This window comes from Ranitomeya variabilis, chromosome 2, assembly GCF_051348905.1.
Source record: "Ranitomeya variabilis isolate aRanVar5 chromosome 2, aRanVar5.hap1, whole genome shotgun sequence".
Taxonomy (NCBI): Eukaryota; Metazoa; Chordata; class Amphibia; order Anura; family Dendrobatidae; genus Ranitomeya; species Ranitomeya variabilis.
In genome coordinates, this window is record NC_135233.1 from 481826497 (window position 1) to 481842445 (window position 15949).

General features: G+C 45.0%; 1 protein-coding gene across 1 annotated transcript in view; it reads right to left on the reverse strand.

Annotated features, from left to right (window-relative positions):
- The window catches only part of LOC143809634 (intestinal mucin-like protein), a 146514-nt gene that overhangs the window by 119837 nt on the left and 10728 nt on the right, over positions 1-15949 (reverse strand). The window contains exon 3 of the mRNA XM_077292685.1: positions 14843-15050. Within this exon, the coding sequence (XP_077148800.1) occupies positions 14843-15050 (208 nt within the window). The remainder of the gene's footprint in view (positions 1-14842; positions 15051-15949) is intronic.

The following is a 15949-nucleotide window of genomic DNA, read 5'->3' on the forward strand; positions in this document are numbered from 1 at the left end:
TCTTTAGGAGCTGTAGCGATTCTGGCTACATGGCTCCTTCAGTCCTTCTGACACTTCATGTCTGACTGCTCTCTCCTCTGTCCTCTGACAGAATCTGACTAACTTCCCTCCAAACCACAATATATGCATATGCAGGGGAGTCACCTAGAAAATAGGATCAAAAGCTTCCCCTTGTGGCCTGTATTGTGAACATGTTGTGTGCATTGTGATTACCTGATAAAAGATATCCTTCATCGCTTCCAAGCGTAACATCACTCTCCCCGTGAGGAAAGCAAGACTACTGTGATGACCAGGACCCTGGGGCCCACAATTATCTCAGCACAGGAACATTTTATTTAAACATATCCAAAAAGTCATCCTAAAATGTGCACTATAAAGAATTAAAATGCAATAATTAGCATTGGACTGAGCCAAATGTCTAGCGGAGATTGTGTCATTCAACCTAATAGACCAAGTATATTGCACATCTATGGCAGCTCTGTCAAAAAGAAGGAAGCAATGATGACAAGTATCTGACAGTTTCAGTAGGCCCACTTTCTTTCATCAGTAGAGTTACCAGTAGTGATGAGCGAGTGTACTCGCACGCTCGGGTGGTCTCCGAGTATTTATGACTGCTCGGAGATTCAGTTTTCATCGCCTCAGCAGCATGATTTACAGCTATTAGCCAGCTTGACTATATGTGGGGATTACCTAGCAACCAGGCAACTCCCACATGTACTCAGCCTGGCTAGTAGCTGTAAATCATTCAGCTGCCGTGATGAAAACTAAATCTCCGAACACTAACAAATACTCAGAGGTCACACGAGCGTGCTCAGGCAAACCTGAGCAATGAGTACACTCACTCATCACTAGTCACCACCCATATAACAAATGTCCCTCCAAACAGTCCCATGAACCAAAGCCCTCTTCTCTCTTTACCTGACTCCCATGACCAGTAGCACTCCATATTTCTAGCTTGGATGGGTGGCTGGCTATTTTATCCACATTTTAACAGATTTGTTAGAGGCATGATATATTTGTACTTGTGAAGCCTTGCCTACTTGTTAATTCTGCCTTCCTCACACACTGCATAGTTCTCATTTCCACAAAATGGCAGCTGGTTGGAGCGCATGTGACCAGACCTACAAAGTATTCCCATGTGAACTGTTTTTCTATTGGAGAAGGCTGAACAACCTGCATTGTCACAGGCCCCAATACCAGCAGCCATTTTGTAAACATATAGCTTATGAGGAAGGCTGTACTTACAAGTTCATGAATATAATCCAATAATACAATGAAGATAAAGTGGAAAACCCCTTAACGGATTATTCCCAAAATAGCAAGAAAATAACAATGTAATCTTACAATAATGTACTCCTATAAACAAATATTTATGCCAATATAAAACATTTTTAAATCTACCTGTTTTGCACATATCACCACTTATTCCCCCAAAGGATGCCAATATAGATTGTATTCACTCTCCAGTTGCACACGATCCATCTTGCTATAGTTCCACAGCTCCTGGTCGATCATGTGCACTGAGTGCAGTATCACAGCTGGCTTACTTTCAGCATAGCACTGCTCAGGCTCAAACATTAATAAAATGTACTCTTCCTTTACAATATACTCTATGTTCTGTGTAATGCATGTTATGGGACACAACTCTACAACTGATTTTGTCTAATGCTATCTACATCAGTAAAGCTGCCTGTGAGTTCTTAAATCAGTGCTCTGTTAGCTGGTTTTCAGCAGAGCTGCACTGTTCACCACTCCTCAACAATGGAGCTTCTATTAACTAGGCTCAGCAAAGCTGACAAATGAAGAGCTGAGCTAAGTTTGATGCCTGTACAAGACAACTGTCATGGTTAGGACAAGATTATGTCTTGTGCTCTCAGGGTTAATGTTCTCAGCCTCTCTTTCAAGATGGGAGGGATATTTATACTCGCTCCTAACTTGGTATCCTTGTCAACTATAGGTCTTCTGCAGTCTGTATGCTTGACCTCTGTAGTGTGTGCTGGCTTGATTTGTGTCTTGCGGTCACCTGCTTTATTTGCTTTCCTGGATTACTGACCCCTGGCTTGGCTTCTGACTATTCTCCCTGTTGGTATCTTGTAATCTCCTGGCTACGACCTCGGCTTGTTTCACTATTCTTTTATGCTTGTTCCTTCTCTGTTTCCCCAGCATCTGGCTCTGCCCCCTGACCGCCTCCCAATCTGTCACATGATCGTAGGTCCTTTTGCTTTACCTGGTCACTCTGTCTCATGTGAAAGGTCACGTTGGTGTTCATGTTAGTTACCCGGTTTCTGGTTCGGCTCTTTTGCTGCTAGGTGCAGTTTTCCCTGCAGCATTTATACCCGGGTATCGTGACATTATAGCTGACCTGATAGTTTTCTCCCTGGTGTGGGGTATTACCCATGGCAGAATTTGCATTTAACTGTTGTATTAATCAGTCTACTGGCAAATCTCCTTTTCAGGTCAACTATGGATTTGTTCCGCAATTTGGAGAATTTTCCCGCATGGATTCTGGTTGCCCTGGTGCTGAGGGTCTGGTGCAAGAGTTAAGAACCCTTTGGAGGGAGGTTCAGGGTAATATCTCCAAAGCTCAAAGGAGGTACAAACATTTTGCAGACAGGAGGAGGGGGTCAGCTCCTACACTGACAGTGGGGGAGAAGGTGTGGTTGTCTACCCATAACATCAAACTTAAGGTACCCTCTATGAAGTTGGGTCCCAGGTTTATAGGTCCATACAAGATATTAGAGGTGATCAACTCGGTGGCCTATAGATTACAGTTGCCCGTCTCCTTCAAAATATCAAATGTCTTTCACAGGTCCCTATTAAAACCTGTGGGGACAGTTAGAGAAGATTCCTCATCCAATGTTTTGCCAGTGTTGGTAGAGGGTCAGCCGGAGTATGAGGTAGGGTGCATCATTGATTCACGGTGGATGCGTCAAAGGTAGTGTTGAGCGATACCGTCCGATACTTGAAAGTATCGGTATCGGAAAGTATCGGCCGATACCGGCAAAGTATCGGATCTAATCCGATACCGATACCCGATACCAATACAAGTCAATGGGACACCAAGTATCGGACGGTATCCTGTATGGTTCCCAGGGTCTGAAGGAGAGGAAACTCTCCTTCAGGCCCTGGGATCCATATCAATGTGTAAAAGAAAGAATTAAAATAAAAAATAGGGATATACTCACCTCTCCGACGCAGCCTGGACTTTACCGCCGTAACTGGGAGCCGTTGTACCTAAGAATGCGCGCTTGAAGGGCCTTAGATGACGTCACGGCGCTCTGATTGGTCCGTAGCGGTCGCGTGACCACTACGCGACCAATCACAAAGCAGTGACGTCACCTAAGGTCTTTCAAGCACTTGAAAGACCTTAGGTGACGTCACTGCTTTGTAATTGGTCGCGTAGCGGTCACGCGACCGCTACGGACCAATCAGAGCGCCGTGACGTCATCTAAGGCCCTTTAAGCGCGCATTTTTAGGTACAACGGCTCCCGGTTACGGCGGTAAAGTCCAGGCTGCATCGGAGAGGTGAGTATATCCCTATTTTTTATTTAATTCCTTGTTTTACACATTGATATTAATCCCGATACCGATTCCCGATACCACAAAAGTATCGGATCTCGGTATCGGAATTCCGATACCCGCAAGTATCGGCCGATACCCGATACTTGTGGTATCGGAATGCTCAACACTAGTCGAAGGCTTCAGTACTTAATACATTGGAAGGGTTATTCTATTGAGGATCGATCATGGGTTCCGGCCAGTTCTGTGCATGCTGATCGAATGGTGTGGGCTTATTCATGCGAGGTACCCTGAGAAGCCTAGGGGTCCAGTAGCCCCCATTCAGGGGGGGTACTGTCATGGTTAGGACAAGATTATGTCTTGTACTCTCAGGGTTAATGTTCTCAGCCTCACTTTCAAGATGGGAGAGCTATTTATACTCGCTCCTAACTTGGTATCCTTGTCAGCTATAGGTTTTCTGCAGTCTGTATGCTTGACCTCTGTAGTGTGTGCTGGCTTGCTTTGTGTCTTGCGGTCACCTGCTTTATTCACTTTCCTGGATTACTGACCCCTGGCTTGGCTTCTGACTATTCTCTGACTCTCCCTGTTGGTATCTTGTAATCTCCTGGCTATGACCTCGGCTTGTTTCACTATTCTTTTATGCTTGTTCCTTCTGTTTCCCCAGCGTCTGGCTCCGCCCCTGACCACCTCCCTCTCTGTCACATGATCGTAGGTCCTTTTGCTTTACCTGGTCACTCTGTCTCATGTGAAAGGTCCTGTTGGTGTTCATGTTAGTTACCCGGTTTCTGGTTCAGCTCTGTTGCTGCTAGGTGATGTTTCCCCTGCAGCATTTATACCCGGGTATCGTGACACAGCTCAGTGACGGAAAATTGCTAATGCCATCTCTCTGTTGATGCATATAGCAGAAGATAATCCTTTGACAGATGCATCAATAGAGAAGCACTTGCGAATTAAACTCACTGATATGTCTGCTACAGGCATAAAACACAACTCAGCTCTGCGGCATCTAATGATCACGAGCTCTGTTGAAAACCAGCTAACAGAGTCATTATGTAAAACACACAGGTAGCTAAAGTGATATAGGTGGCAGAAGATAACATTGGACTGGCAGAGTTGGGCAAAGAACCATACAGTACACGTAACCATAGATAGGATTCTACTCTCAGATTAGCTTGATAATATGCCAAATATCAGTGGATGCAGATGAGTCATCAACTAGCCTACTAACACACAGAAGGAGGGATGGATCTGCAGCACTGAGGAGAATCAGCATACTGCTGGAAAATGTAGTTTCATCAGTGTAAGAATAAGAACAACTATTCAGCTATGTGAAGCTGGATACATATAGGGGCAGTTAAAGATGAGAAAGAGACAAAAGTACAAGAAAAAAAACATATTACGCTTTGTGTACATATTAAAAATAAGCATGCTTTATTGTGGTTTGTGAAAAGTAATGCAATTATCTTATCCTTTAAGATTATTAGTTGGGAGATGACTAGAAGCTGTCTATGGTTAATGCTGGATTTATTTAGCATATAAAGCCCCACATCAAGACCCACAGAATGTGCTATGCTGATAGTAAACCAAATAAAATAAGTTAATGGCAATTAGCTAGGGCTAAAAAAGACATGATAGATTGAAGCATGATCAGTATTGCAATACTGTCAAGTAGGGTTGAGCGAAACGAATCGGACAAATTGAAAAATCGCCGACTTTCGGCAAAGTCGGGTTTCGTGAAACCCGACCCGATCCCACTGTGGGATCAGCCATGAGGTCGGCGATCTTCGCATCAAAGTCGCGTTTCAAATGACGCTTTCAGCGACATTTCTCAGCCAATGAAGGAGGACGCAGAGTGTGGGCAGCGTGATGACATAGGTCTCGGTCCCCACCATCTTAGAGAAGGGCATGACAATGATTGGCTCTTACTTCTGCCGATCTGAGCATAGGGAGAGGTTGCTGCAGCTTCGTCAGAAGCAGGGATATTGTTAGGGAGGAAAGATTAACCCCCAAACCGCTTGTGCTGTAGCGATTTCCACTGTCCAACACCACCTTTTCTTTGCAGGGACAGTGGAGGCTACATTTTTGTGCATCAGCTCCGTAGCTTATAAGGCTCCGTGATAGCTGCATTGCTGTTTGTATGCCGCTGTGCAAACCAACTGCTTTTTTAAAAGCAAAAATCCTGTTGCTCCTTTCTGCACAGTTCTATTGTTTATTTGTCCACACTTTTGTGTGCAGCAGTCCTTTTTAGTGCTGCCATAATTGTCCTGAGATCATTGCAGGGAGATTGTTATTGTAGCACGGTCCCATTTTTTTTTTTTAAATATCTTCCAGCCACGTTCTGCCACTTACATTGTGTAGTGTAATACAGTGGGCCTGGTTTTTGCAGCAGTCTCCCACATAATAAAGGGAGATTTAAATTGCCACTAAGTGGATCTGCGTCAGTTCTGTTTGTCGTATATCTGCCTGCCACTTTCTGCCACTTACATTGTGTAGTGTAATACAGTGGGCCTGTTTTTTTGGCAGCAGTCTCACACATAATAAAGGGAGATTTAAATTGCCCCTAAGTGGATCTGCATCAGTTCTGTTTGTCGTATATCTGCCAGCCACTTTCTGCCACTTACATTGTGTAGTGTAATACAGTGGGCCTGGTTTTTGCAGCAGTCTCCCACATAATAAAGGGAGATTTAAATTGCCCCTAAGCGGATCTGCGTCAGTTCTGCTTGTCGTATATCTGCCAGCCACTTTCTTCCACTTACATTGTGTAGTGTAATACAGCGGGCCTGATTTTTGCAGCAGTCTCCCACATAATAAAGGGAGATTTAAATTGCCCCTAAGTGGATCTGCGTCAGTTCTGTTTGTCGTATATCTGCCAGCCACTTTCTGCCACTTACATTGTGTAGTGGAATACAGCGGGCCTGATTTTTGCAGCAGTCTCCCACATAATAAAGGGAGATTTAAATTGCCAGTAAGTGGATCTGCGTCAGTTCTGTTTGTCGTATATCTGCCTGCCACTTTCTGCCACTTACATTGTGTAGTGTAATACAGTGGGCCTGCTTTTTGCAGCAGTCTCCCACATAATAAAGGGAGATTTAAATTGCCCCTAAGTGGATCTGCGTCAGTTGTTTGTTGTATATCTGCCTGCCACTTACATTGTGTAGTGTAATACTGCGAACCTGATTTTTGCAGCAGTCTCCCACATAATAAAGGGAGATTTAAATTGCCACTAAGTGGATCTGCGTCAGTTCTGTTTGTCGTATATCTTCCTGCCACTTTCGGCCCTTACATTGTGTAGTGTAATACAGTGGTCCTGGTTTTTGCAGCAGTCTCTCACACAAAAAAGGGAGATTTAAATTGCCAACAAGTTTACAGTCATATGAAAAAGTTTGGGCACCCCTATTAATCTTAAGCTTAATGTTTTATAAAAATTGTTTTTTTTTGCAACAGCTATTTCAGTTTCATATATCTAATAACTGTTGGACACAGTAATATTTCTGCCTTGAAATGAGGTTTATTGTACTAACAGAAAATGTGCAATCTGCATTCAAACAAAAGTTGACAGGTGACAAGTATGGGCACCCTTATCATTTTCTTGTTTTAAATACTCCTACCTACTTTTTACTGACTTACTAAAGCACTTTTTTTGGTTTTGTAACCTCATTGAGCTTTGAACTTCATAGCTAGGTGTATGCAATCATGCGAAAAGCTACTTAAAGTGGCCACTTGCAAGTTGTTCTCCTGTTTGAATCTCCTCCGAAGAGTGGCATCATGGGCTCCTCAAAACAACTGTCAAATGATCTGAAAACAAAGATTATTCAACATAGTTGTTCAGGGGAAGGATACAAAAAGCTGCCTCAGAGGTTTAACCTGTCAATTTCCACTGTGAGGAACATAGTTAGGAAATGGAAGAACACAGGTGCAGTTCTTGTTAAGGCCAGAAGTGGCAGGCCAAGAAAAACATCAGAAAGGCAGAGAAGAAGAATGGTGAGATCAGTCAAGGACAATCCTCAGACCACCTCCAGAGAGCTGCAGCATCAACTTGCTGCAGATGGTGTCACTGTGCATTGGTCAACTATACAACGCACTTTGCACAAGGAGAAGCTGTATGGGAGAGTGATGCGAAAGAAGCCGTTTCTGCAAGCACGCCACAAACAGAGTTGGCTGAGGTATGCAAAAGCACATTTGGAGAAGCCAATTTCTTTTTGGAAGAAGGTCCTGTGGACTCATGAAACCAAGATTGAGTTGTTTGGTAATACAAAAAGGTGTTATGCATGGTGGCAAAAAAACACAGTGCGTTGTATAGTTGACCGATGCACAGTGACACCATCTGCAGCAAGTTGATGCTGCAGCTCTCTGGAGATGGTCTGAGGATTGTCCTTGACTCATCTCACCATTCTTCTTCTCTGCCTTTCTGATGTTTTTCTTGGCCTGCCACTTCTGGCCTTAACAAGAACTGTACCTGTGTTCTTCCATTTCCTTACTATGTTCCTCACAGTGGAAATTGACAGGTTAAATCTCTGAGACAGCTTTTTGTATCCTTCCCCTGAACAACTATGTTGAATAATCTTTGTTTTCAGATCATTTGACAGTTGTTTTGAGGGGCCCATGATGCCACTCATCAGAGGAGATTCAAACAGGAGAACAACTTGCAAGTGGCCACTTTAAGTAGCTTTTCTCATGATTGCATACACCTAGCTATGAAGTTCAAAGCTCAATGAGGTTACAAAACCAAAGAAAGTGCTTTAGTAAGTCAGTAAAAAGTAGGTAGGAGTATTTAAAACAAGAAAATGATAAGGGTGCCCATACTTATGCACCTGTCAACTTTTGTTTGAGTGCACAGATTGCACATTTTCTGTTAGTACAATAAACCTCATTTCAAGGCAGAAACATTACTGTGTCCAACAGTTATTAGATATATGAAACTGAAATAGCTGTTGCAAAAAAAACAATTTTTATAAAATATTAAGCTTAAGATTAATAGGGGTGCCCAAACTTTTTCATATGACTGTATATATACCTTCTACCTTGTTTTACAGTACCATATAATGGTTGTTAGTTTGGTTCCATTTTCCCAAAAATGAGGAAGTCTGGTGGAAGAGGCCGTGGGCGGTCATTGCCAGCTGGTAATGATGGTGGTGGTGGTGGTATGGGAGCATCTGGTGGTAGTGGGAAAAGCAAAATAGCACCTAAGGCTCGAGTTGTTCAGACAGCGTCATCGTCTGGTTACACAAGGCCTTGAAGGCTCCCTTATCTGGGAGTAGGAAAACCGCTTTTAAAGCCGGAGCAGCAGGAACAAGTTTTGGCTTTCATTGCTGACTCAGCCTCTAGCTCTTTCGCCTCCTCTTCAGAAAGTTCGAAATATAAAAGCAGCGAGTCGTCAGTGGATGCTCCCGGTCAGGAGAAGTCGCTTCCTTGTGTCCTTCACCCAAAGCAAAAGTGAAGGATGCGGCAGGCGACACTACAGTTTACTCAATGGAGCTCTTTACACATACCGTGCCAGGGTTAGAAAGGGAATTAGTTAACAGCCCATTACAAGATGAATCGGACATGGAGTGCACAGACGCACAGCCACAGCTAGATTATTATGCTGTTCCATTGACTCAGATCACTACATTGCCCTCGCAGTATACTGAGCCAGAATCTGATCCTGATGAGACTATGGTGCCCCATCCCGAACGCTATAGCACCTTACACGGTGACACAGAGGAAGGTGCACAGGACATTGAAGAGGAGGTGATAGATGACCCAGTTGTTGACCCAGATTGGCAGCCATTGGGGGAACATGGTGCCGCTGGCAGTAGCTCTGAAGCGGAGGAGGATGATCTTCAGCAGGCATCCACATCGCAACAGCTTTCATCTGGCAGGTCCGTATCAGGCCAAAAACGTGTGTCTAAACCAAAAACAGTTTTAGGACAGCGTGGCCATCCGGTGAAAGTAGCACAGCGTGCAATACCTGAAAAGTTATTCGATAGTAGGAAGAGTGCAGTGTGTCAATTTTTTAACCAAGATCCGAATGATCAGTGCAAATTTATCTATAAGAAAAGCTCAAAGACCTTTAGCAGAGGGAAGAATACCCTAAATTTAAATACAACTTGCATGCGTAGACATTAAACCAGCATGCACTTGCAAGCCTGTACTAACTACCAAACGTCCCGTACCGTTGGTGCACCCGCTCAGAATGAAGGTAGTCAGCAACGCTATATTGCTTCCCTCACTGTAAGCCCACCATTTAGGACACCACCTGCAGCAAATGTGGAGGTATCGTCGCGAGGCCAAGGCAGTCATGGAATCACCAGGTTCTTGGTAGGAAACACTGTATGTAGGCCAACATCAAGAATACCATCACCAACCCCCTCTCAATCTGCCATGTCTACCACCACCCCCGCTAGTTCCACCATATGCAGCTCTCCAGTCCAGCTCACCCTACAAGAGACTCTCGTTAGGAAAAGGAAGTACTCATCCTCTCATCCGCGTACACAGGGTTTGAACGCCCACATTACTAGACTAATCTCGTTAGAGATGATGCCCTACCGGTTGGTTGAAAGCGAAGCTTTCAAAGCCCTGATGACCTACGCAGTACCACACTATGACCTACCCAGTCGACACTTCTTTGCAAGAAAAGCCATCCCTGCCCTCCACCAGCATGTCAAAGACTGCATTGTCCATGCACTCAGGCAGTCAGTAGAAAGGTGCACCTCACAACAGATGCATGGACCAGTAGGCATGGCCAGGGACATTACGTGTCCATCACGGCACACTGGGTTAATGTGGTGGATGCAGGGTCCACAGGGGACAGCCATTGTGGGACAGTTCTGCCTAGCCCATGGTCTAGGAAACAGTTGGCAGTAGGCGTTCGACACCCCTCCTCATCCTCCTCCAGAAGCGAAAACTCGTCCACAGAGCGCAGTCGGCCAACCACTCCATCCGCAGCTGCCAGTGTTGCACACGAGGTGTCCCATTATGGAACAGCTAGTTGTAAGCGTCAGCAGGCTGTGTTGGAAATGAAGTGTTTTGGCGACAACAGACACACCGCAGAAGTACTGGCAGAGTACTTGCAGCAAGAAACTCAGTCATGGCTGGGCTGTGTAAGGTAGTCAGTGATAACAGAAGGAATTTTATGGCTGCCATAGCCTTTTCAGAACTGAAACACATACCTTGCCTGGCTCACACCTTGATCCTGGTGGTGCAGTGCTTCCTGAAAAGTTATCCGAGGTTACCAGCCCTGCTCCTGAAGGTGCGAAGACTTTGCTCGCACATCCGCCGGTCACCCGTACACTCCAGCCGTATGCAGAACCATCAGTGATCGCTGAAGCTTTCCCAGCACTGCCTAATAACAGAGGTGTGCTGTAAAGTATTTGTGGGAGAATACACATACACGGGCAGGCAGTTGGATGGCAGACATGGAGTTGTCTGGTGTGCAGTGGTCGAAGCTACAAGACCTCTCTCAAGTCCTTCAGTGTTTTGAGAAATGCACACGGCTGGTAAGTGCAGACGATGCCATCATAAGCATGAGCATCCCACTAATGCGTCTGCTGATGCAAAGTTTGACGCACATTAAGGAGCGTCTGCAGCCGAGGATGAGGGAAGCCTTGATGACAGTCAGCCATTGTCTGTTCAGGGAACTCTCCTGGACGAGGTGGCAGACAATGAGGAGGAGGAGGAGGAGGAGAATGATGTGGATGAATATTTATGGGAGGAGGATGCTTCTCAGGTGGCAATAGAAACTGGTGGCTTTGCAAGGTCAGGTACAGGGTTTTTGCGGGAGACAAGTGATGTTGATTTGCAAGAAAGTGCTCCTCAACCCAGCACAAGCAGTGAATTGACACCGGGAACACTGGCTTACATGGCTTATTATGCCTTCCGTATACGAAAAAGGGACCCCCGCATTATAAAAATGATTACCGATGACGATTACTGGTTGGCCTGCCTCCTGGATCCACGCTGCAAAGGGAAATTACAAAATATCATGCCACATGAGAACCTTGAGCAAATATTGTCTACCAAACAAGCAACTCTTGTAGACCGTTTGGTTCAGGCATTCCCAGCACACAGCGGCGGTGATGGTTCTCACACGAGCTGCAGCGGGCAACATGGCAGAGGTGTTAGAGGTGCACAAATCAGAAGTGGCGTTGGACAGAAGGGTTTTATGACCAGGTTGTGGAGTGATTTCGCAGTGACCGCAGACATGACAGGTACTGCTGCATCGATTCAAAGTGACAGGAGACAACATTTGTCCAGTATGGTTCCGAACTATTTTTCCTCCCTTATTGATGTTCTTCCTCACACGTCATTCCCCTTTGATTACTGGGCATCTAAAATAGACACCTGGCCTGAATTGGCAGAATATGCATATCAGAAAGAGTCTTTAGTGCTGCTGGTTCAATACTGACCGAAAAAAGGACTTGTCTGGCTACCCAAAATGTTGATGATCTAACCTTCATTAAAATGAACCAATCATGGATTTCTAATTATTTTGCCCCACCTTCACCTGCTGACACGTAGCTTGCCTGAAAAATGTCTTGCTTTTGGACTCCTCTTACTGACTGCTCCAATTCCTGAATTTGTAGCTGCTAAATGTCCACCATAGGCCATTTTTTTACCTCCATAAATGGGCTGACTCCCCCCAGAGGGCCGTGGTCACCAGCTGGCCCAAGCACCCATGCGAGTGCCGTTTGCCTGGACAGGTGGGTGTGCCCACTCTTGGGCGACGGCACTGGCACAGGGTCCCTCATAGTACAATGAAGTGTCTCTGACGGTGGTGGTGCACAACCAACGTCAGACACACAGTCGTAATATGAGGGGCCCTGGGCCAGTACCGCCGCCCACGAGAGAGTGTCCCCCCCAGCTCGAACAGCGCTCTACCACTTGCAAAACTTACCTCTCCCGGCTCCACCACTGTGTAGTCTGTGCTGTTAAATCCTTCAATGGCACTGCCAATAAAAATGTGTTGAAATGATAGATGATAGTAAAAATATACAGGGGCCCTGGCCTCCATTTAGACCATTTAATACTTTGCGCCAACTACCACTGTCTGCTACTCAGCAGAGGAGTCCACCCCTGTACGTAGCTATGCCACCTGTTTATTTATGAAAAATTTTTTGGCAGACATTTACCTCACTTTATTATTTTGGCCTACTAACTGTGTCATCCACTCTTTACAGTTGTCCTCCACTGAACAAACCTATGCCGCCAGTTTACTCCTGTTACCAGTTTTGAACTACATTTAGCCAACTTTTTTATTTTAGGCCTACTAAGTGTGTCTGCGCCACTCCTTACAATCGTCCTCCGCTGAACAAACCAATGCTGCCTGTATACCCCTGTAACCTATTTTAAACTGCATTGAGCCAACTTTTTTATTTTAGGCCTACTAAGTGTGTCTGCGCCACTCCTTACAATCGTCCTCTGCTGAACAAACCAATGCCGCCTGTGTACCCCTGTAACCTATTTTAAGCTGCATTGAGCCTACTTTCTTATTTTAGGCCTACTACCTGTGTCTGTCTGTGCCACTCAATACAGATGTCCTCCACTGAACAAAGCTGAGCTTCAATTTTCAGCCTATATCACATATTAAACTGCATTTGGCTTACTTGTTTGGTTGGGCCTACTAACGGTGTCCGTCGCTGCTTGCTTTTCTCCTCCAATGAACAAAGCTGAGATTCAATTTTCAGGCTTTCAGCCTATATGAAATATAAAACTACATTTGGCCTACTTGTTTGGTTGGGCCTACTAACGGTGTCTGCCGCTGCTTGTAGTTCTCCTCCACTGAACAAAGCTGAGCTTCAATTTTCAGGCTTTCAGCCTATAAGAAATATGAAACTGCATTTGGCCTACTTGTTTGGTTGGGCCTACTAATGGTGTCTTCCGCTGCTTGCTTTTCTCCTCCACTGAAGAAAGCTGAGCTTCAATTTTCAGGCTTTCAGCCTATATGAAATATTAAACTGCATTTGGCCTACTTGTTTGGTTGGGCCTACTAATGGTGTCTGCCGCTGCTTGCTTTTCTCCTCCACTGAAGAAAGCTGAGCTTCAATTTTCAGGCTTTCAGCCTATATGAAATATGAAACTACATTTGGCCTACTTGTTTGGTTGGGCCTACTAACGGTGTCTTTTGCTGCTTGTTGTTCTCCTCTACTGAACAAAGCAGTGCCGCCTGTTTACTCCTGTTACCAATTTTGAACTTCATTTGGCCCACTTTATTACTTGGACCTACTAACTGTGTCTGCCACTCATTACAGTTTTCCTCCACTGAACAAAGCAATGCCGCCTGTTTAGTCCTGTTACCAATTTTGAACTGCATTTAGCCTACTTTATTCTTTGGGCCTATACCTGTATTTCCTCCTCATCCTGCCCATTGCCCAGCCACTGCTAGATGAGTCTGCTGGTACATTGACCCAGACCACTACATTCCCCTTCCACTCTGCACAGCCAGTATCTGACCCTGCTGAAAGTCTGGTTACCCTTCCCGCATACTATACCACCTTACACAGGGACAAAGAGGAAGGTGCAGATGAAAGTGCAGGTTTCTTCATCAGGTGGGGGGGCATACTCGTTGACGACGTCACTGGCACAGGGCCCCTCATAGTACGCAAAAGTGTCTCTGCCGGTGGGAGGCGCCCCCACCATCAAACACACTGCTGTACTTTGAGGGGCCCTGTGCCAGTGCCAATGCGAACGAGTGTGCCCCCCTACTTCCTCAGGATCACAGCACTTGCAAAGTTGAAATACTTACCTCTCCCTGCTCCACCGCCGTGACGTAGTCCGCGTTTCCTGGGCCCACAAAAAACTTGAGCCAGCCCTACCCCCCCACAACTTTAGCCAAATGACCCCCAATTTTCAGTGCCTAACTATTATTATAAGGTAAATTAAGATTTACAAGCTTAAGTAACAAGAATTGATGTTTTTGGCATTAAAATGGGCACTGTAGGTGTTTTCCTGTCCTCCACTCACTGCCAACTTTGCTTCCCCATTGACTTGCATTGGGTTTCGTGTTTCAGTCGGATCCCTGACTTTTTGCAATAATCGGCCGATTTCACCCGACCCGACTTTTGACAAAAAGATCCTAAAAAAGTAAAAGTCGCTCAACTTTACTGTCAAGAATAGAATAATATAGTAAATTTTCACTACTACTTAGCTCTCATGAAGAAACTTAAGTTTGTCAGTAGGTTTCTAAGCTCCATCCAAGTCTTTTGTATAATGCAACAACATTGCTATGGAGGAAGCCCGAGCAGCTAGTATGGGGTTTTGGGGAACGGGGCCAGTTCTAGTTGGTGCTATTAGTTAACTAAATATTTTCCAATTTATGTTCAAAATTATGATTATTATTACTTACTCGCTTGAGATGATATTACATATAGAAGCAGAAGTGCAATATGTAGTTACACTTTCTCGAGTTACAGTGACAGGGGTGCCTGTAATAAAGCTACAACCCGGTTTAGATAAATATACATCCTTCCAGTAAGAGGCCATAGAAGAACAATCGGAGATGACGCTTCCATCTGGAAGACGACAATCATCTTCCCTTTTGTTGGAACAAGTACCTAAAGAAAAGATTGTAAATTAACAAGAGTGAATACAAACATTGATTAATTACTAATTATATTTTTTTTACGTATGTGCTAAAATTTGGAACAAAAAAGTTACACAACTTTGCCACAAATTTGCTTTTTTGAATATCAACCCCACCTTAGTCTAAGGAGCTGTGTGTTAGGGCTAGCGGAACGCACCAAATAATTAGATAGAATAAGGTGCGTTCGCAGCCCGGGGTCCACCGTGCAGAGATGGAACCTGCTGCTGAGTAATGACAGACTATATGGCGGTACAAAATGGATTCACACACGGGTTAACTTCACCCTGTATGAAGAAAGCAAACCCTGTTGCGTTACAGGGCCTTGGTACCACACAAAAGAACGCAAGCAAGGAGTCACAGAACTCAATCCCAAGACTATGGATTAGAGTTCAACTAGACCTCTTGTGCTCGACACCGCAACTGGAGTGTCAGAGAGAATAAAATAATAATAATTGTTTAGATGCACGAAAGTGTGTGCGGTGCCGCTCTGGCGGACGCCACTAACCATTCAGGCTTGGGTAAGGATAGTGCTGTGAAAGCACACAGCGCTTCACTGGAGGTCACAGCAATTAGACGCTGTTTTGTGTGTCACGTGCTGATAGCTAAGTCGGACGCTAGAGAGAAATCATCCACCTTACACGAGCAGTCATACACAAGGGAGGGGATAATTAATGAATGACTTTCACACGTCAACACACACACATTTACAAGTGTACACTAGCGCATGGCAGCAACAGGACCTGAGCATGTGGGAGGTCATCCCGTGGGCATGCTCAGTATGTGAAAAGCAGGACTTAGTCCCAGAAAAACCTGCTCACTGCTGAACATTGCTGGCTACAAGGACGGAGCCTGGAAGGGCAGTAGTAACCA